Source organism: Sturnus vulgaris, chromosome 2, assembly GCF_052056855.1.
Source record: "Sturnus vulgaris isolate bStuVul1 chromosome 2, bStuVul1.hap1, whole genome shotgun sequence".
NCBI classification, from domain to species: Eukaryota; Metazoa; Chordata; class Aves; order Passeriformes; family Sturnidae; genus Sturnus; species Sturnus vulgaris.
Genome location: NC_142244.1, coordinates 46,285,215 through 46,305,439, shown reverse-complemented (window position 1 = coordinate 46,305,439; position 20,225 = coordinate 46,285,215). Strand labels below are relative to the sequence as shown.

The 20,225-nt window shown below is 39.4% G+C and overlaps 1 protein-coding gene across 4 annotated transcripts in view; it reads left to right on the top strand.

Annotated features, from left to right (window-relative positions):
* Window positions 1-19,771, top strand: part of ALKBH8 (alkB homolog 8, tRNA methyltransferase) — a 44,195-nt gene extending 24,424 nt beyond the window's left edge. For all 4 annotated transcript variants that reach the window (XM_088159429.1, XM_088159427.1, XM_088159430.1 and 1 more), the window contains 5 exons: window positions 6,206-6,312; window positions 9,280-9,434; window positions 10,178-10,443; window positions 17,718-17,867; window positions 19,058-19,771. In XM_088159429.1, the coding sequence (XP_088015555.1) occupies window positions 6,206-6,312; window positions 9,280-9,434; window positions 10,178-10,443; window positions 17,718-17,867; window positions 19,058-19,627 (1,248 nt within the window). In that variant the 3' untranslated portion in view covers window positions 19,628-19,771. The remainder of the gene's footprint in view (window positions 1-6,205; window positions 6,313-9,279; window positions 9,435-10,177; window positions 10,444-17,717; window positions 17,868-19,057) is intronic.
* The last annotated feature ends 454 nt before the right edge of the window (window positions 19,772-20,225 follow it).

The window sequence follows — 20,225 nt, the reverse complement described above, 5'->3', positions numbered from 1 at the left end:
CCTGGTATAGTTGGATGCAATTCCCTGTATGTCTATGTAGCAGCACCCTTGGATATGAGGAAAGATATGGATTGGAAGAATGGAAAATACTGCAGAGGAGACTAAGTCAGTAAAAGAAATTAAATGAAGACTAACAGCATTAGCCTTTGCTTTGTGCACACTAAAAGAGTTTAAGCTAAGAGCTAGGGAGGTAATTTATTAAAGGATGAAGATGAAACGTTAGTGAGAGTGAATAAATTGGTTCTTGTTGGGAACTTGACACAAAAAGACATCAAGGTCTTATGCTTGGGTCAGATAGCACTTTCCAGAAAGGAGAGGTCGATACTTGTTGAGGGAGAGAGAGCGGGGAGCACTGGTAATGCAACTATTGCCTTTTACAGCAAGGATTGAAAGCATTTTGTATGCAAGTCTAATATTCAGCATTGAGTTTTAACACAGGTAATGATCTGAGAAGGTGCAAGGACCACAGGTAGTGTCCTGACATACAAAAGAAACTTGATACTTTTAGAGGCAGTAGGAATTGAAATATTTAAATGCTTTTGACACAAGGAGTCAGCTTGAGAAGACATAGGAGTGAAGCACAAAAATTTGTAGCAGCTGTGAGTGATCTTGGAGTGGGAACAGCAGCAGTGAAAAGTTGGTGGGACACTGCCAGAAGTACCACCAGCATCCCAACCTCTGCCAAGGCTGGGCAGAGCAGCCACCTCGCTGGACATCACAAGGAGCAGGCATCCAGCTTAGTGAGGTGACTGATAATTTCTAATAACTTGGGGTTGGTGAACCTCCAGAGATCAATCTCTGTGTACAAAAGGAGAGTGGTGTATATTCTGGCTAGCTGTGACAACATTTGTAGAGGATTAGAAGCTCCTCCATCCGGCCCTAGTTAGCTTGAAAATTACAATAGTTTTTCTCTTCTTGTGCACTACCTGAATCTTTAAACAGAGGTCAGCCAATAAAGCAATTTGTATTGTGGAGTCAATGGCATACAGACTAACTGGGAGAGATACTGGTGTGCTGCTCAGTGGATGTACTCAAATCTCTGGGCTTATCAAGAAAATCATAACAAGGTGAGACCTTAGATATAAAAGAATGAAGTGCTGTACATCTATTGAAATATTTTTTAAACACTTACATGCTAGACTTTGATTAGGAGGAAGAAATGCATAGATACTTAAAATGACAGAGAATTCTGGAAGATAGTAACATGTTGCATGGATGGAAAATTGAATACAGTTTTTGAAGAAAGAAAGACTAGTAAGTATATAAAGCATCTGAGTAATATCACCATAGTACCTAAGTGGATAAACAGGCTTAGCAAGAGCTTTGGTGTAGATCTGATATGGGGGAGTCCTGCACATGTGTTGAAGGATTTTTGAGAAAGGCAGTACTGAAATAGTTCATCGTCACAATTGTCAATGCTGTACTTGTTTTCTCAAGTATGGCCAGCGAACATGATACACGATGTAAACATCTGCATATATTACATAAGGTAAATTTGCTATGGTGTGGATTATTCAGGAAAAATAATCTTAATTGCTTTCTTTTTAAAATTCAGCATTTTCTGAATCCCAAATTTTGGAATTTAGCATGGTTTTTACAGTGGAAGGTGCTGTATGTTACCAATTAATTGCCTTAGTCCTGTGTGAGCCAGCAGGCAGTCTCTGCATGGAGCCCCACTGTTGTTCGGGCTCTGTGTGTGGGCTTTAAACCTCTCAGCTGTCTTTGAAGTAGACATTCTTTTTCATCTGTTTTACATGTGGGAAACTGTTATGTAGGCTGATAATCTGTCTTTGCTCTCTGAACATTCAGTAAATAATGTCAGAGACTTGAGAAGCATTCCACATTGTGCTTTTTTTAGCTTTAGAGTATGTTTCGTCTAAGGTAGTCTATTAACATCAAATACAAATTGCATCAGAGACAAAGCTTAGAAAAATAATTGTCAATCCCCACTATAGCTGTGAATTTCCTACTGGCATTGCCCTTGTAACTGTTGCATTATTTCTGTTTTACCTTTGAATCTTTACTTGTTTGATAGACCAGTCATTCACCTTCGTCCTCCTACTCTTTCATGTAGTACAGTACCACTGCACTGAAAGGTGGTGCAGACTTCTGCACCCTGAGATGTTAAGATACATACTTTATTCCCTTCTTACATTGGATTATTTTCTGATTTTTGCACTTTGCCATATTTGATGCCACAGGAACAATGTTTGTGATATGGGTGTCTCTTTGCTTTGATGTTGAGCCATCCTTGAAAGCTATTTACTGCTTCATGTGCTCCCTTGTCATGACCACTCTCTCCTAAATAACTTAGCATCATGACAAGTTATTTAAAACCACAAGTAGATGTTAGCTGTTCGTTTCTTTTAAGTTTTTTTTTTTTTTGCTATATTCAGAGACCCACTTTTTCCATGGTAGAAGGAAAAATGGTAAAACTTATATAGCACCTACTGTTTTTATTTTTTGATTAATCCTTGGATGATGCACCATGAGCTAGCTGGAAATTTGATCTTTATTGACTCTGCCATCTAAGAGAGAAAAGAAAATAGGTAAAAACAAAAATAGTAATTGGAAATAGCTCCTGTGGAGCAAAGCTGTCATGAAGCAGATTGATTCAGCAGTGGCAAAGTTACTTTATTGATTGTAAGTCCTTAGTAAATTAAAAAGAGGACCAAATGCGTTAATCTTCTGTGTGCGTGTGTTTGTTAGGGACAATTGAGAATGCTCTGCCAGAATAAAGACACATAGAGGAATGTGGGAATGTTATCTGCTTCAGTCAGTAACAGGTTTGCCAGAGATAAGAACAGAGTTCTTCAGAAATCCTTCTGAGTTTAATGTTTTTTACTGTCTTGTAAATAAAAGAGAGAAGTATTCCTGCTTGGGTTTTTTAAACATTCAGGTGCAATTAATCTAGGGAAAGGAATAAAGCATAGGGGTTACAATAACTTTCTTTAGATGTTCCTTAAATTTTATTCTCTGTCTCAATTGCAGTGTCAAATTTGTTGTTAATAGATCAGTGCAAAACCTTAATATATTCTAGCTGACGACCTCAGTGTGCTTCATAAGCAAAAGTCAGTTTTGGATTTGGGTTTTTGACTCTTTTAATTACTGCTAACTAATTGATGTCATTGCCCATTTGCAAGTAAATTAATCCCTAATTTATATTTTCCTTCCCGAATCATCACAGCTATTCATAAGGATGAAATTCAGTTAGATGGGGAACAGCTACACAAAGTGAGATTATAGTACAGAAGTTTTCCCTTCCCAGAAAATTAAGGAGCAGGAACAGAGCTGGGATTCTGTTCTGGTGAGGACTAGAAGTTACTGAGATAAATTCTTGCTTTTCAACCTCAAATTCTGCACCATCAGAAATTTTGTTTCATGTGTTTTTTGTTGGGTTGGTATAGCTGAAATTCAGCCAGGAGAACATGCTAATCTCTCTTCTGTTTTCCTGCCAATGCTGCCTAAAAATCCAGCTGCTAGGGATAGTTTTGTAGCCTCTCATTGCCAACATGTCACCTGCCTATATGCACTCTGACCCACTGTTGTTTTGGATGCACAGTTGTTTAAAGGACAGGGTTTCAGGAGCATCTCCTGTGAAGAGACTCTGGGGTCACACAGATGGTGGGGGAAAGGAGTTGGAAAAGAACTGAATGATGTAAAAGAGCAGAGAAGGCAGGGAGCTGGAGATACTGTTGTTTACCACTACTTCACATGGAGTCACCAGCCTGGCATGTGGAAGTGAGAGAGGGAACAAGGTCCTCTTTTGGGCCCTGGAGGGAGATGGGAACTGGAAATGCAAGGAACCCATTAGAGGTATCCTCACTGATTCATGGATAAAGTGCAGTTCTTTAATCTAGAACAGCTTTGTAGTTACTACTGACTCAGAAAGAGGACCAGTGGGATAACAAGATTTCTTCCAGGAAGGAGTCTGGACATTCTTGTGTTCCGTTTATTATTATTGCCTTTAGTTTTAAGTTTTCCTATTCTCCTTGGATGTGCTTTTCTGATGTGCTAGGGTGATGAAGACAAAACAGTCCTATTCTAGTTAAGAACTCAAGGACAGTTTCTCCAAACTTCAGGCCCTAAGCACAAACTACGTGGAAAGGTAGAGGGTGGGTTTATGCAAATTAACCAGAACCTATAAAAGTGTAAGATTTTGTGACCAACCCCCTCCTTTCCTTCCATCTTGGAGCCATCCAGGCAGGGGCCACGACTGTGGCACTTACATTGCTACGGTGTGGCTTTTGTAGGTCTTTAGTGGGCCTCACAATTAATACCCATTTTATTCTCCTTAACTCTGTGTGTAGCCTCTGTTCCAGTTCCTCAAGGCATCACCGTACTGCTGAAGAATCTATACTCTTTCTTGTCCCTAACAGCAGTGAGCTGAAAGGCAAAAGACTGAGGCATCATCTGACCCATTTCATCCTACCACTTCACTCCCCATTTCTTTTCTTTTCATGATTTTTCTTTCCTTACTTGCTGGTCCTGATTAGTTATCTTCTGATTTATTTGCCTTACCAGATAGCTGCATCTTTTTACAGAGACCTGCTGCTACTTGTGCTTTACAGGACAGCATCCCCATCAGATTTGTAAAGCCTGCTGTATTTTCTCCTTCTTCACCCCATGCTTCTTTGAGGTTTCCTGGAAGAAATTGCAAAGTTCAAGGGAAGGAGTACAGTAGCAAGTGGCTGCCACTCATGTATTTGCCAAGCTATTGAAATGTTTCATGATCATTAATCAGAGCTTATAGTTATGCTTTATTACTCTTCCCCAATATTGCTCTACCCTTTTCAACCCCACTATTCGTCACCCTTGTCACTTTTTGCCTTAAATTTAGATAGCCCAACAGGAGAAGCTGTGTCACTCTGAGTGGTAGTACATAGTAAATAAGTAGTAAATAATTTTTTTCCTAAAAATGTAAGTGCCATTGTGCTTTGCTTCAGTGTGCACAACATTAAATAGTAATTGTTGTTAGTGGCAATTTCTAGTGTTTAAGAGTCTTACTTGTTCAGTCTCTGTCATGCTGGGGTTTTGTGCTGAATGACTGATTGTTGCACCACTGTTTTTGCTTTGTTAAAAGCATCTATGCGCAGAAGGAGAACTGCCTAATTTGTTTTAATCTGGCATACTGGAGTAAGTGTGCTTTTAAATTGCATACTTAGTAGGTTACAAATCAGATGGCTGCATTTTCATGGTGCTAATTCTCCAGTGTACCAGGAACTGCTGACTTGAATAGGTTTTGACCACTTTTCTTTTTCAGTAAGTCTTCTGTAACTCATTTGGCTTGCTTAAATGACCTGCTCCTTATTTTCCACAGCAAGAGTTTCTCTCATTTGGGAAATGTAAAAGGATAACATTCCTAGCCCAAGCAGAAGCAAAATGTACCACTGCCATCTGGGCTGTGAAATTGGAATAAAGCTGAAAGCGTCACCTCAGTATATTGCCATGGCTGGAAGCCAGATGGCAGATAATAAAAGGATGGTCTGGTAGTTGGCATGTTAGTCAGAATCTTGGGATGTGCTTGTTGTGCTTCAAATCTCGAAGAATTTGGGCAAGTTGGAAATTATTTCTCTCACCTAATAATGCTTTTCTCAGTGTTATGTATCTACTGAGCTAATTGTCTCAGCTCATCCACTGTGAATGGATAGGCAATTCCAGAGGGCATGGGGTCATTCCACATCACTTAGCTCTACATTTTACACTAGAATGAATAACCCCGAGGAGAAATTTGTCTCTCTGCATAGACATTACAAAAAGACAGTAGCTGATGGCCTTAGTCTAGGTACATAACTTTCAGATGCTTGAGATAGAGTCCATGAGCCCTCTATTCCTCTCATGCAGCTGCCTTTAGTTGAGGGATGGCAGTCCTTTCCTGCCTCGCAGGTATACACAGAGATTGAACAGTACTGCTGTTCTTACAAAGTTTTTATTGTGAAATGAAATCGATGTGTAATTTAAATTACCTCTATATACATATATTTGTGACTGCCTGAGATTTGAACATAGTGCTGAAAGGGAGGGAGCATTCGGGCAGGAGACCTGGAGACTTTTGCATCCCTAGGAAATATGTAGCTGTTTCATAGCTATACTCAGTTGAACACATTAGACAGACAAACAAAGCTAGGACTTGAGAATACCTGGCTTGTATAAGAAGCTCTATAAGTCATGCTCATTCACAGTGGCTGGTTTTGTTTCTTTTTAGATTGTGATGGATTTCAAACACCCTGATGGCCATACAGTGGCAATTTTGTTGCCCCGATGCAGTTTATTAGTGATGACTGGAGAATCCAGATACCTGTGGACACATGGGTATGTGTAAGAGTACCTGCATTGCTGATAATAGAGGAATAATAAATTTTGTTTGTTTGCCTTTTCAATGACATTATGTGTTTAAAATTGCCCGAAAGAAATCGAGTCAAGTTTTATAATTAATATACAAATTCACTCTGCTGCTCAGATGCTGCTTAGGTTAAATTGAAAAACTTGGGGATTTAGGAAGCTAATTGCCAGTCCCTGAGGTGCAGTTTCCTGCTGCTGTCACAAGTGAGGTTTCAGTCGGAAATCGCTCTCACATCTGCAGTGTGAAAGTTCTCAATGACTGAGCTGGCAAAGGATTGTAGTGCAATTAGTGTCACCATTCCCTTTTTCTCTTTTCAGCCCACAACTTTTCCCATTGGATCACATATGCCAAAGGCTTGAGAGAGGGGCTAGTTTAAGAGATTGACTTCCTCTGCACTGAGAGGCTGAGGGTGGCAGAGGGGAGTCTTCCTGAGCTGTTCCAGCTGCTTTAGAGATACTTTAGCTGCTGGTAAGACTGCATTGAGCAGTTCTGGGATGCTGCAAAGAGATTTCTTGAAATATGTCTTGGGGCTTTGCTTACTGGAGAATTTAAATACATGCTTTTTAAATTGTGCACCACTGGGAGATAGTTACAGTTGGAGTGCTGAAATTGGCAAAAAGGCTAAAGCCTTCGTGAGCTCTGAGTATGACAGTAATGCATTTCAGGAGCATATGGCAGCCCTGTATTGGTCAGAAATGCCCATAGTAAGGCGTTTCTTCCTTTGTTTGATCCAAACTGTCACTGGTTCAGCAGTCAATTGGAGATGCTAATTGCATTCTGTGTAAATTAAACACCAAATCCTTTTATTGACAGAAAATTTTCTGCCTTTTAATTCTGCTGGTTAATATGTCTTACGAAAATGGGTTGAATATGAACTCCCTGATAACATTTATATTGTTCACTTTATGGAGCTCTTATACCACCTGTATATTCCTTGTTAAATCAAATAGTTATAAAAAGCTCTTGGTCCTTGTCATCTGCATCACTATAGAAGCCCAGGGCAGTGAACTCCCTTGTTCTTTGATATACAGGACTGAATATGGATACCAGCATTGTAAGCTTCTTATGCTGTCCTGTCAAATACCATCAGTTGTCTTTTGGAAAGGTCATGCACAGCTCTGAGAACACGGTGCAGTTTCTGTGTCAGTGACATTGCTGGCCAGGGAAGCCGGTGGGCAGTCCCCAACCCCTGGCATCAGACAGCTCCATGGGCTGTGCTGAGGCCAGGCTGGAACACCAGCCCAGGGTCAAGGTAGGGTATGTGCACAGACAGAGGTGGGCATGCATCTGAGGCTGTACGTGGAACAAGGGCCAGTGGGACAGCCTCCATTTAAACACAGCTCCCGGGAGAGGGAGGGCTCACTCTTTCTGAGGCTTCAGGTTTCTCCAGGGCTACCAGCTCTGCTCTTTCTAAGCCAGCCCTGGGCAGCCACACTCCCAGGAGATGGAAGGATGCATGCTGGGCACTTGCGGTACTGGCCAGCCATCACTGAAGTTGGAATAGTGTACCTGTCTATTAAAACCTGGAATGAGATTATTACTTAACTCCCTTGTACCTTCAAGTTATGGTTGTCTTTTGAGAACCATTCAATAAACTACATTGAAAATTAAGATCCTAGACCTTTCTACTCATGTACAAATGGTTCCTGTACCAGTTCTTGTCCACCTTTCCTAAATATAGTTTTTCTATATGTTTTTAAAAGCAGTAGTGGGTCAAGATACTCAACTAGAGTAAGCTTTGCATCATGCTGCTGGAACGTTTTATTGTAATCAAAATTAAAATCATCCAGTGAGAAGTTGTAACTAATTCATTTGCATACGTAATGTCAAAATGTATTTAATAACATTTGTGATGCCTTTTATCTACACCTCAGAAGTCAAATTATAAGAGCACAAGTGTCAGTTTTGAAATTAATCTGGGCATGTTTTCAGTGTGTATGCTTGGATGCCAAGGAATTAGACACTTCATTCTGACCCCATTAACAAAGTGCAGAGGAGAAGCATTTTTGTTCGTCTCTATGAAAGAGAAACACATGGTTTAGAAATAAGCTATGCAGTGCCATCAAAGTGGATAAAAGATGTATTATCTTTTTGACTCATAGGCAAAAGTAAAATTCTGACTTTTCTGATGAAGTTCATTAGTGATGTTTTTCATATTTGGTTGGGTAACCTGGCAAAACTTTATTCTTGGCACTGCAATAGTGAAACCACTCGGTGCCACGCAAGGGAGTGTGTAGCATTTTATTTTTACATTGGGAAGTTCTAGTAATAGTAATGAAAGGAAGTGAGAGCGAGGAACAAAACCCAAGAGATGCACAATGCAGTTGTTCACCGCCCACTGACTGATGCCCAGCCTGTGCCCCAGTTTGTACACTGAGCAGGATGCTCTGTGGTATGGAATATCCCTCTGGCCAGTTTGGGTCAGCTGTCCTGCTTCTCTTGTCCCTCTTCACAGGCAGAGCATGGAAAACTGAGAAGTTCTTACTTAGAGTAAGCATTAGTGAGAAACAGCTGCAACATCAGTGTTACCAACATAATTCTCATACTAAATCCAAAACACAGCACTGCTACTGTTAGCACAGATGCTTTGAAGAAAATTAACTCTATCCCAGCCAAAACCAGGACAAAAATAAATATATAATATATATTAAAAAAGTACTAGACAAATATACAGTCAAACTTTATGGAAGAAAATGGAGGGAGGGAAGGGAAATGAAATTACATGCAATTAAGCAACACTTCATTTCATTAGTTTGTGTCATCTCTTTTCTTTCTGAAATTGAATAAGTTGAAAACTGAGAGGCAGAAGTATGTTAAATAGAATGTTGTAATCATATTTCTGTCAGAGTGTAAGGATTTCTTTCTTACAAAGATGAATTGGGTTTTTTCCTGATGCAAATTGAATTATTCCTTTATTTTGTGTTGCTTTATTTTAGGATCACACCCAGAAAATATGATGTTATTCAAGCCTCAGAACTTGGACAGAAAGTTAGAACAATCACTGCTGATGTTGGAGATTTAACATTAAATCGAAGGGAAACAAGGACGTCATTTACATTCAGGAAAGTGAGGAGAAGCCCTTGCAATTGCAGTAAGTGTCTTGAGGGTACTACTTTGGATAGTTTTGGCAGTCATCATAGCTATTCCTGGATGGCTCATAGCATACTATATGGCTTGAATTCATTGCATTCATGTGATTGCTGGGGTTTCTCTATACAGGAAGGCATTTGGCTTGCTCCAGAGCCAGGCAAGTAATCCGGAGCCTGGTGTTTCATTGGCATTTCAAGTGCTTAATAATGTAACAAAATAGAAATAACTACTATTCTTCAAGTTTTTTCCTCAGTTTTGATTTTTTTTTGAGGGGACCTGTAATTTTTAGAAAATAGGTACATTAGAGAAGGAGAAGCAGTCATATCTGCTGTGACAGAGCCATGTAAAGTGCCTTAGGGGAGTAGAGAATAACAGACAGGTGGCTCAATGATTACATGGAACTGAAGTCCATTTATGCCCCTAAAACAGAATTTCTGAGGCTGAATTGTAATGATGTTGTGGTCTTTGGCACTGGGGGCACTATCTCGGTTTTGAGAACATCATTAACACAGCAGATTAATGATCACTGCAAACAGCCTCTGGTACATGTGGGCCGGTTACTTATTTTCAGGTCATCAAACACTTCTGTAGTTTGACCTGTGTTTCAGTTTTTAAAAGGTAAAGGAGAAATGAAGCATTTTTTTGCATTTTAATATTTTGCTTTTAAGTTATTTTTACTAAGTATGCTTAATCAATGAGGAATTGCTTAAAAAATTAATATTTTATATTTGTTGCTGTATCTAGTTTACCCATCTGTCTGTGACAGCCAGAAAGGACAGCAGGGATTGGTGCAACCTTCATTTCCCCGGAATGAGATGGAGGCCTCAAAACTGGAGCAAGAATATGTACACAAAGTGTATGAAGAGATTGCCACACACTTCAGCAGTACCAGGCATAGCCCATGGCCCCGAATTGTAGAGTTTCTCAGGTCTTTGCCAAGAGGGTCAATAGTGGCTGATATTGGCTGTGGTAATGGGAAGTACCTCGGCATCAACGAGGATTTGTACGTGGTAAGTAGTAGCTACTGTCATTTGTTTTCACTGGTTCTGGTGTTTATTCTGTCATGCACTTGTAGCATGCTGGAGGTTCAGGTTGGCATTGGAAGAATGCCAAGAACAGAAAGGTATTTCCTGATCCAAGATCAGTTACCAATTGTCTTAAGTTTCCACATGTATTCATTATGTGCGTTACCTTTTTCTTTTTTTCAAAGCCACTTCTGCTTTGTAATTCAAAATGCATTAAGAAAAATAGTAATGGGTGCAGTGAATTGAAAAGTTGTAATGGATGGTTTAGCCTTTTCTGTCATTGTTGTTGGATAAATTTATTAAGTGGTTGGGCAATTTGAATGCTTCCAACAAAATTGTCATTTGTTTGGTGAGTGGGTGAAATCTCTATGGGCAATGCTATTTTTCATGACCTCTTCAGTTCCCTGTGGCCTGGTGACACATCTCATTTGTGAATGATGTCATGTTTGGCTGTTCCACCTCTGGCTCTGTGCACAGGCCCAATAAATATGCCAACATAAAAATCATAGGGAGATGTCAACTTTGGTACAAATTTCTGACCTTTCACTCCCTTTTCTTCACTTTTAGACAATTCTGACATAATTCTTGCTTATTTTCTCTCTCTCACTGTCTCACAGTCTCTACTTAGTCTGGTTTTACTTCTCTCCCCTCCTATCAGGGAGAGATGAAGTATGTACAGGTATGAACCAAGAGGTAGCTTTCATTGCAAATATTTAAAAGACCTTTCCAGAGGAAATAAAAAAGAGTCAAACTTGCCATTGTTTTAATCCAAAAGAAATCTCAGAGAAGTGTGTGTTATGGTATCTGCTCTCTCCTGTTCCAGGATTGTCTGATATTTTCACATCTTTGTCCTGTGAAACACTCTGAAATCCATCAGACTTGAAAACTTCTATGTAGGGTAAAGCATCCATTATTGGTAATAAAACTTGGAGTTGTTTTTCTGTTTCAGGAATTGCTGTCCTGTTATTTATATTCAGCTAAAAAAGAGAAGTTGTAATTTACAATGCTGTTTGTGTTAGTAAATTATTTTCCTTACCATTCTTATGGGCTAGAACAACATAAACCAATTAATAATGGTGGCCAAGACTGCTGTAGCCTAATTATTTATTTCAGTACATTTCAGTCTTTTAGTCTTTCAGTCTTGACTCCTGTAGGAAAAATCAGCAAGCCTAACTGGAGAGGAGAAACATTTATCAAGGTATCATGAAGGTCAACTGGTCCTAGAATGGATTTAGTAAATTGCAGTTGTAGAGATTTGTGATAGACTTTTAAAGTGAAATTAATGCAAGTTACTGTGTTCAGAAATTGCCAGCACCAGTCTGTTTTCTAGAGCCCATAGTTAACCAGCTAAGGAAAGGAAAGATCCCATATTGGCTGGCAGTCAAAGGATCAAAGGAAAGCCAGCTCCTCTCTATTACTTTAGGAGTTACCTAATTTCATATGTGTCTGCAGGAGAAATAAAAAACCATTAAAAATAACAGTGAAAGGGAGGAAACTATTAAATAAGCAGTTGAAATGGTTGGAAAATAGAATCTGGGAATTGCTTCATTCAGTTGGCCTCTCTTGATATTTTATTTTCCGCTGGTGACAACTAGTGGTTCTTAGATAGATTCTAGACTTTGCATTTGGCTGTTTTCATCTGCAAGTCAGCACAGAGCCTCAGGAGGATGGATTTTGACCCCTTCTACCACATTTATTTTTCTGTAGCAGCAAGTGTGGTTAAAGAAAACCCTGTGTATATTGTGTTTACAGGTATTTTTCAACTTTTGACAAGGTATCTCAAGTGCTGTTAATTCCATCTACCATGGTTTAGTCATGGAGCTGAGGGTGAGGGATGACAGAATGTTTTATGTATCAGGTGCATTGTTGGGGTGAATGCAGTGTTCTCCCTCTTTACTTCTCTTTAGTTTGAGGCATAAAATCCGGGCATAAACTCAGAAAATTCTGCGTCTCTTTTATGTGCAGAGTATAATGGAGCTCTTAACCCAGGTCCTGTTGGGAAAGAAGCAATAAAGTAGTGCTGTGAAATTAGGAATTGTGTAGGAATTGGGTAAAGCACTGTTGGCACAGCTTGTAGCTTGGGGTGTTTTGGCTCAGAGGTACTGAAAACCCGAGACAAGCATTTCCTGAAGGCAAGCAATATGCTTTACAGGTTACTGTGCACTTGTATGCTTTAAGTAGCAGTGCTAATGGTAGATCACAGCTAAGGTAGCTCTCTTGATGGTTTTAATCTTCAGGTACTGTCTGCAAACGTCTCCACTGTGGCCTGTGCTGTTGTAGTTCGTTCAGTTTCTCTGGATGATTACATTATTTACTTGAGTGTCCCCTGTGACAATGAAATGCACGAGTCCATCTATGCTCAGCTGAAGTGACAGTGCTGTAATGGCTGCATTATTCTGACACAATGAGAGAGCAGCAATTCCATGACAAACAAATTCAGATTAAGGGTGTTTCAGCTGGAGATAGAATCCAAGTCTGATGTAGCTAGCACAAAGGCTGGGGAAAGGTTGAATTTAACAGAGTTTCAGATTACTTTTTCTTTTTCTGTCTCGCCCACCTTGTTATTGTTTAAATGAATGCAAAAAAGAGTCATAGTTTTAGTGTTGTTTTTCCATAATTGTCTCTTCACCCAATCTCATTTGCTGGGGAATTATTTTAACAGATTTTATTTAGGTGCTTTCAAGCTTCATATTCATCTGTAAGCAGAGCTTTTATTTTTATGGAACAAAGTGTTTCAGCCTTAGCAATTCCCCTGATTACCACAAGGGTTTCATTGATGTTGTTGCAATGATCTCATTAATTTCTGTGCACTTTAGCTTTGTCTCCTTTTTTCCAGTGTTCAGGTAGGTGTGATGATATGTAAGTCTCTGCAGGAACGTTCAGACTACAGCATGAATGAAAAGTCATTGAAGTCTTTCAAATTTGTGGTTCACATTTTTAATTGAACTGATGAATTGGTGGGAAATTCAGTGGCAAATAACTGGAGATGCCATAGGGTAGATATATTTTCTTTTTGTATAAAGAAATGACTCAACAGAGTACTGATGATAGGAAAAAATATGGCAATAGAGTAGCCAAAAGTATTTGCTTTAATACAGACTTTCCTATTTCTGTTGTGTATGTCATTCAGAGGTAATTGGTAATGCAGTTTATATTTCACAAGACCTTGTAAGACCTGTTTTTGCTGTGAGATGTGCACCTCTGTTTTCTGCAGTACTGTCTCAAACTGCAATCTACTAGAACTGTATAAAAATTTAATTTTTCCAGGGTGTAGGGAGGAGAGAGAGTGAATATTTACTGTGGTAGGGTTGCATAAAGTTGGGTGGATTTTTTTTTAAAGTTGCACTGGGTTTGTACAGATTGGGAGTAGATTCCTCTCTCAAGGACTTTTTAGTAATGGGTAAAAGCAGGAGGGACAAAACCAATTAGTAAAGGTATACCTGGAGTAAGTTGACCATATCTTAGCAACTGAAGGGTGAGACAGATGAACCTTTCCTGCCCTTTTCTCTCAGTGGATAATAGTCATTAAATGGGTGAGTGATCAGGAAAGAGAGCTCAGAAGGGGCTGGGCAAGAGCAGCACAAAACTAGAATGAAGGCTGAATTGTTCAGCTTGGTTCTGTTGCTTTGTCACTGAGAAATGAACTCCAGGTCTTAGGCATAGCACTTTTCTTTCAGAGATACCCTAACTACATGCAGTGGAAAAACAAAATACATGAAAGGAATGCTGAAAGTCTGACTCGGATAAATTGTCTGCTGGAATATAATTTGGTTTCTTGAGCTTCTCATGCTGTTAGTTATAGCTGAGGTGTTTCTCTGGAGAGCAACATAATTCCATTCGGCGGCTGGATTTCAGAATTAGATAGCGTTTTGTTCATCGCTTTGTAATGCGCTGAATAAATCAGCTTCCCAGCTACTTAAATGAACTAAGACTACCAGGCTGAGTTAGTTATAATGAGATAATGTAGAAAGAAGACACGTGGTGGTGGGTAATCTCAACCTGTCTTTACCTGTCTTGTTTTTCAGCATGCAAGAGGTTTTGTCATTTGCAGCATCATTACAAAACAAGCTATTTATTTGTGCCTTTGGCCCCCTAATGATCTATACCAAACCACAGCATTAAACAGATTTTATAAAATCTACTTTAGCTACTCTTTGCTGTAAAGGTGGAGGTGAAGGTACATGGGAACATGAAGGAGCAGGATGGCATAACTGCCTATGTTTTCCATTTCCAGGAAGCCAACACAGAGGTGCTGAAAACTCAGATAAATCACAGGTGTTGCATTTGTTTCTCTCTCTTCTCCTCTTTTATCTTGGCTGCTTTTTTTTTTTTTTTTTTTTTACTTTGATTGTCTAAAGGTTTGCATTATCCAGTGTGCCCAGTGTGGATGTGGTATGCCAGAGTTATGACCTACCTTTGCCCCTTTCCTGAGTTTTGTTTGTTGGGGTTCTAGTTACAGAGTTGAAGGCCTCCATACCAACACAGATTTCCTGTCTTAAAGTAAGAGTTGGATGCAGTTAATATTTATCGTTATCCACTGAAACTCAGTGCCTGAAATCCAAGTGGATTTCAGTCACAGTACCTGTCAGTGGCCACTCTTGAGCTCCTGTGAGCCATTGTTAACATCACAAAAAGTGGTGAAGAGATGGGTGGAGGTACTTCCCATAAAGGCAGGGATGTGGGAATGGATATCTGGAGTAAAATCTGAGAAACCTGAGAAGCCAGCCTCCTTTATGGGAATGTTGAAATGTGTGGTGTGACTTGCTGAGGCAGACTCAGCTGAATAATCAGCTGTGCTATTTGAGATATATATGAGAAATTGTGGAATTTGAGCAAGGAATTTGATTTGGAAAGCTGGGGTATAAGAAATGATTGAGAAGAATCGTAGATAATAAGAAATAGAAATCCAAAAATATATACATACTGCTTGACTCACCAAGAAATGCACTGAATTCTTTTGGGTTTGGACACCGGACTAATAGCAATTCATCTGCCTTTCTCCACTCTTCTAGAAGAGATGCAAGCAAAGACAATAAATATCCTGCCCTGAGCATCAAAAATAGAAAAATGAACTGGTAAAAATTAAAGCTTTCCAGCTATATTTTGAGTTTTGTTTTAAATGTTTTGATTATATATTTAATTAGAGAGAGAAAAACCTGTTCTCAATTAAAACAGTCCTTTGAACTCTTCTGTAGATGAAGTTTGACCGGTCAAAGCTTCTGCATGCTTTAGAATTTAAAAATCAGTAATGGAATTAGGAAAAGTTGAGTTTGGGATCTCTGCCCCTTGCTGTGTTTTCTGTACTCATAAAACCCATAGACTAATTTTCCAGCTGTAAGCTGGTATTGCACCACTAAACTTACCTGCTTTTTGCTACCTTACTGTTTTCTGACTGAAATGAATGTATTTTGGTTTTAAGTGAATGCATGTCTCTTATAAGTTAGAAAATGCAGCAATGTGGTCATTATAATTATTTTGAAATATCACCTAGGGATAACTGTAGTAAGGATGCTAAAGTTGCCTAGCTTCAGCATCAGGCATCTGTGGTGACTCTCTGTGTTCACCATTTATGCATAGCACTCATTGTCATGTTTACATTTAAAACCACATAAAGTTTTAGCCTAATATACCTATTTCAGAGCAGCTATGTGTTTGAAGTGTTCTGTTTCAAGGTCTCCATTTTCACTGTGAAACAGCGTCTTCTTGCTTTGGATGTACGTTTGCTTAGAAAGTGTGTCAATATAAGTAAACCTGACTTAATATTTGATATAATTTAGATGCAAATGAGGGCTTTGCAATCTGGCAGGCATGCCTTTGTTCTCATTCTCAGTTCATTCGATTTCATCAACATACATTGTAGTCCTTTTCAAGGTCATTTTGGGAACAGGGGACTGTGTTCCATTATCCAGCCCATTTTCACTCTAGATGTGGAGGGCCAAAGCAATTCTTTCTGGGAAAGCTTGCTGTCAGTGGAAGCTGCAAGTATTCTTCTTCCTCCTTCTGCCAGAAGTGAATTTGGTCCTTTGAGTTTTATTATTAAGTACTGCAAGCCCATGTCTTAATTGCAGAAGTAGTTAAAGGTACAGGTAATGAGGTGTGCAATCACTAACATGCAGGTTGTCAGAGTAATTTAAAGACACTTCAGTTGGCTGCCAGTGTAAAGTGATGGGGATTTGTTTGCATTCAAGTAAATTAGGGTTTCCTTTTTTTATTCATAAACAACACAATTCACTTAGTGCTTTAGTAAATGCGAGAGACCAAGGAATGAGTATGAAGAAAGCAATGTTAGGATTGATCTTTTCAGGTCTGTTTATTGCTATTTGGCAGGATTATATGTACATATTCATAGTTTTTGTGGGGGATTATCTTGTATTGTCAGGTTAGCATTTTCACAACTGTTTCATTTACTTTGGATCAAAAGTCAGGGACCTGAGTAGAAGGCAGCTCACTGGTAAGCTTTCACGAAATAATACTGGAACAGAATTGTGGTTTTCTTCAAAACTGTAGTGGTAGGCTGAAAGATAAAAGGATTTGAATAGATAAAATGAAAAATTACGATGGAAAATAAATATATTTTCAATAATCATTATAAAAGAGGTTGTTAATTTTAGTGGTACTGTTGCCTCTTCTGGGTTGATTAAGCAGGCAAATTGTTTGCTATTCTTCTTGCATCAAAGACAGTTTAGTATTCTTTTGGTGTCAAATGCAATAAGCACTGTCAACAGTAATTATTTAGGATTCTGAACCTGTTCTCTGCTACGTACTTCTTGCTGGTCACTGAAAACAAATAAATGTATTATTCTCATACATGCAAGGTTTGATATATAACCTGATAGCAGGGCTTTGGTTTGAGTATTCATTGTGCATGGCAGACATGAAAACAAGGGTAGTACATGCCTCACTATTTATTTGAGAAGGTGTCTTGATCAATTTAGATTTATTACATCTATTGTTTTTACGCAGGCATTTAAAAAACACTTCTAAATGCTGATTTTTCAAAGATAAGTTGTGTCTTACTGCCTTTGATGTGGACACTGGGCAGGTGTAGCATCAGGGTTGTTTTCTTTTTGTCTATACCTGGGAACTATATACTCCTTTTAAGGCTGTTTTCTCACACTTGCTCTCGTTTTGATTTTAAACTGTGTTCCCTCAGTAGGAGACTGTGATGACTTTATTACTGTAAGCATCAAATGAAAATCATATTCCAGTCTTGTAATTATCCTCTCATGAAAAGCTTAATGAAACATTTTCTGTTCTAGGTTGGCTGTGATCGTAGCAAAAACCTGGTGGATATTTGTGGAGAAAAACATTTCCAGGCATTTGTCTGTGATGCTCTGTCAGTGCCAATCCGCAGCGGTTCTTGTGATGCCTGCATCTCTATTGCTGTAATCCACCACTTCTCAACAGCAGTAAGTCACCCCTGTCTGCTCCACTGTACTGTTGGATTGCTGTGCAGAGCCACTAATATTGCAATGAAAGCAAAGGCAAGAACAAAATGGGAAGAAATCCAAGGTTTGCATTTGGTGTAAGCAGTTGTCAGAGCAGGGTTAAGCTGTTGTGCTACTGCTGCTTCTTAGACTCTCTGTTCACATTCTGCTTCTCAGATGCCCTTCCTCCCCCTGAAGCTTTGGTCTTATGTTTGGGTTTCATTTTTGTGTGCATGTAATTAATGACACTGGAGAAGGGGGCTCTGCTTTGATAGTCAAGAGTTATATTGTTTCCTGGCTCAGATCTTGGGCTCTTCGGCAGATCTTGTGATTTTAGGTTTTTTAATCTGTGCATTGGTTATCCATCTCCAAACAAAAGGGACACTACTCACCAGTCTGCTGCATCTCTGGGCTGGGTAAGGTTCTCCTAGCAGAACCTGTGCCATGGTAACAAGTTTCTAGACCATTTAGAGGGGCCCCACAGATCTTTCCATACCAGAAATTCAGTGAATGTTTCCAAATCCAGTGAAAAAAAAATAGAAGGAACTCTGTTTGGAGAAGGCTGACACATTGTTGTTTGTGTGGTCAGAGGGCCTGTCTTTAAGCTGTAAGTCTGACCCCTTCAGTTGCAAATTTAGCCTGTGCATCATCAAGTGTGGTAGATTTGAATCTGAGATTTTAAATACTGAATCACCTTCTTGAAAAGGTGTCTGTCATTTCCAGGTGGGCTGATAATGTCCAAGAAATCCTGCTCAGCAGAGAACTATTTTCAGATGGAAAGAGAGTAGCAGAATCACTGAGGCTGGAAAAGACTTAAGATCATCAAGTCCCGCTGTTAACCCAGCACCACCAAGTTCACCATTAAACCATGTCCCTGAGTGCCACATCTACAAGTCCTTTAAATACCTCCAGGGATGGTGAATGCACCACTGTCCTGGACAGCCTGTTCCAGTGCTTGATATGAATGATGTCTTGATGAAGAAATGTTGTTGAGGAAAATGTCTTGGCTTGCACACAATGATGGGCTATATTATGAATGAAAATAAATAGCAGGGAAAAAACAACTTCCTTTCAAGCTTTATTCTATCTTTGGTAAGGAGAAATTGCTGCCATTCCATTCTCCTGACTTCTTGTGTATGTAATAGCTTCACACTTTTCCTTTTTCTTTCCAGGAGCGGAGACTGGCTACTATCCGGGAACTAGCTCGGCTTCTGAGACCTGGTGGAACAGCACTCATTTATGTCTGGGCAATGGAACAAGAATACAAAAACCAGAAGTCTAAATACCTTAAGGAAAAGAATGGTAGTAAAAACAAAGACAAGGAAATGAATACTGGCACAACCCAGAGACCACTTAGTGACCAAGGGCCTGATAACACCAGCCAAAACTCAGCATGGTCTGACCAACTCCTTAATGACTTGAAGGATGAAAACTGTGCTGCCAAGCCAGTAGCAGACTTCAGACTGCCTGTTCACACTAACAGAACCTCCTTTCACTCTCAAGATTTGCTGGTTCCTTGGCACCTGAAAGGTGGTACTAAAAAGAAAGAGGAAAGTGTTGATACAATGTTGGTTCAAGGTGACTCCAAAGAATCACAAGAACTCAGCCCTGTTTTCCACCGTTATTACCATGTGTTCTGTGAAGGGGAACTGGAAGCAGTATGCAGATCCCTGGATTGTGTGAGGGTTCAAAAGAGTTATTATGATCAGGGAAACTGGTGTGTGATTCTAGAAAAGTTGTAGCCTGTGATGCTTCCTCTACTATCTGTAGAGTTTTCTTAGTTTTTTACAGTGAAAGGTATTTTGTGAAAAATATTTTTAATGCAGGCTGCAGCTATTGCCTCTTTTAAAATAACAGAATAAAGATTGTGTATTGAGTTAATAACAGTGGCTAGCACTGTGTGCATATGTTATCAAAATAATGATCAAACTCAGCTACTACTTTTGCAGAGTGTTTGCTTTACTTCTCTGAATTACAGTGAAGAGGATTAAGTGGGAAAATATTGCCCATGCAAACCACTAAGGCCAGTGTTGAGTTTTTAAAGAAAAAGGGCCTGGTTCTCCCTTCTCTTAGACCATTTTATATTGATGTTACTGCAGTGCTTTCCCTGCAGTCCACAGCAAATTGGAATGGAGTCTGGGCAGGAAAGGCAGAGCTGCTTGCTGTGCAAAATAGTGGATCAGGGAGGAGGGAGTGGATGGCATATGAAGCATTTAAGCTGAAGAGTAAAACTGTTGCCTCAAGTTTGGTCCTGCCTGTTTTGGTGTCCATGAGGGGTGACAGATCTCTTTCAGTTTGGAATTTACTCTCTTGTTTGTGGTAATAATGATTTCCTCAATG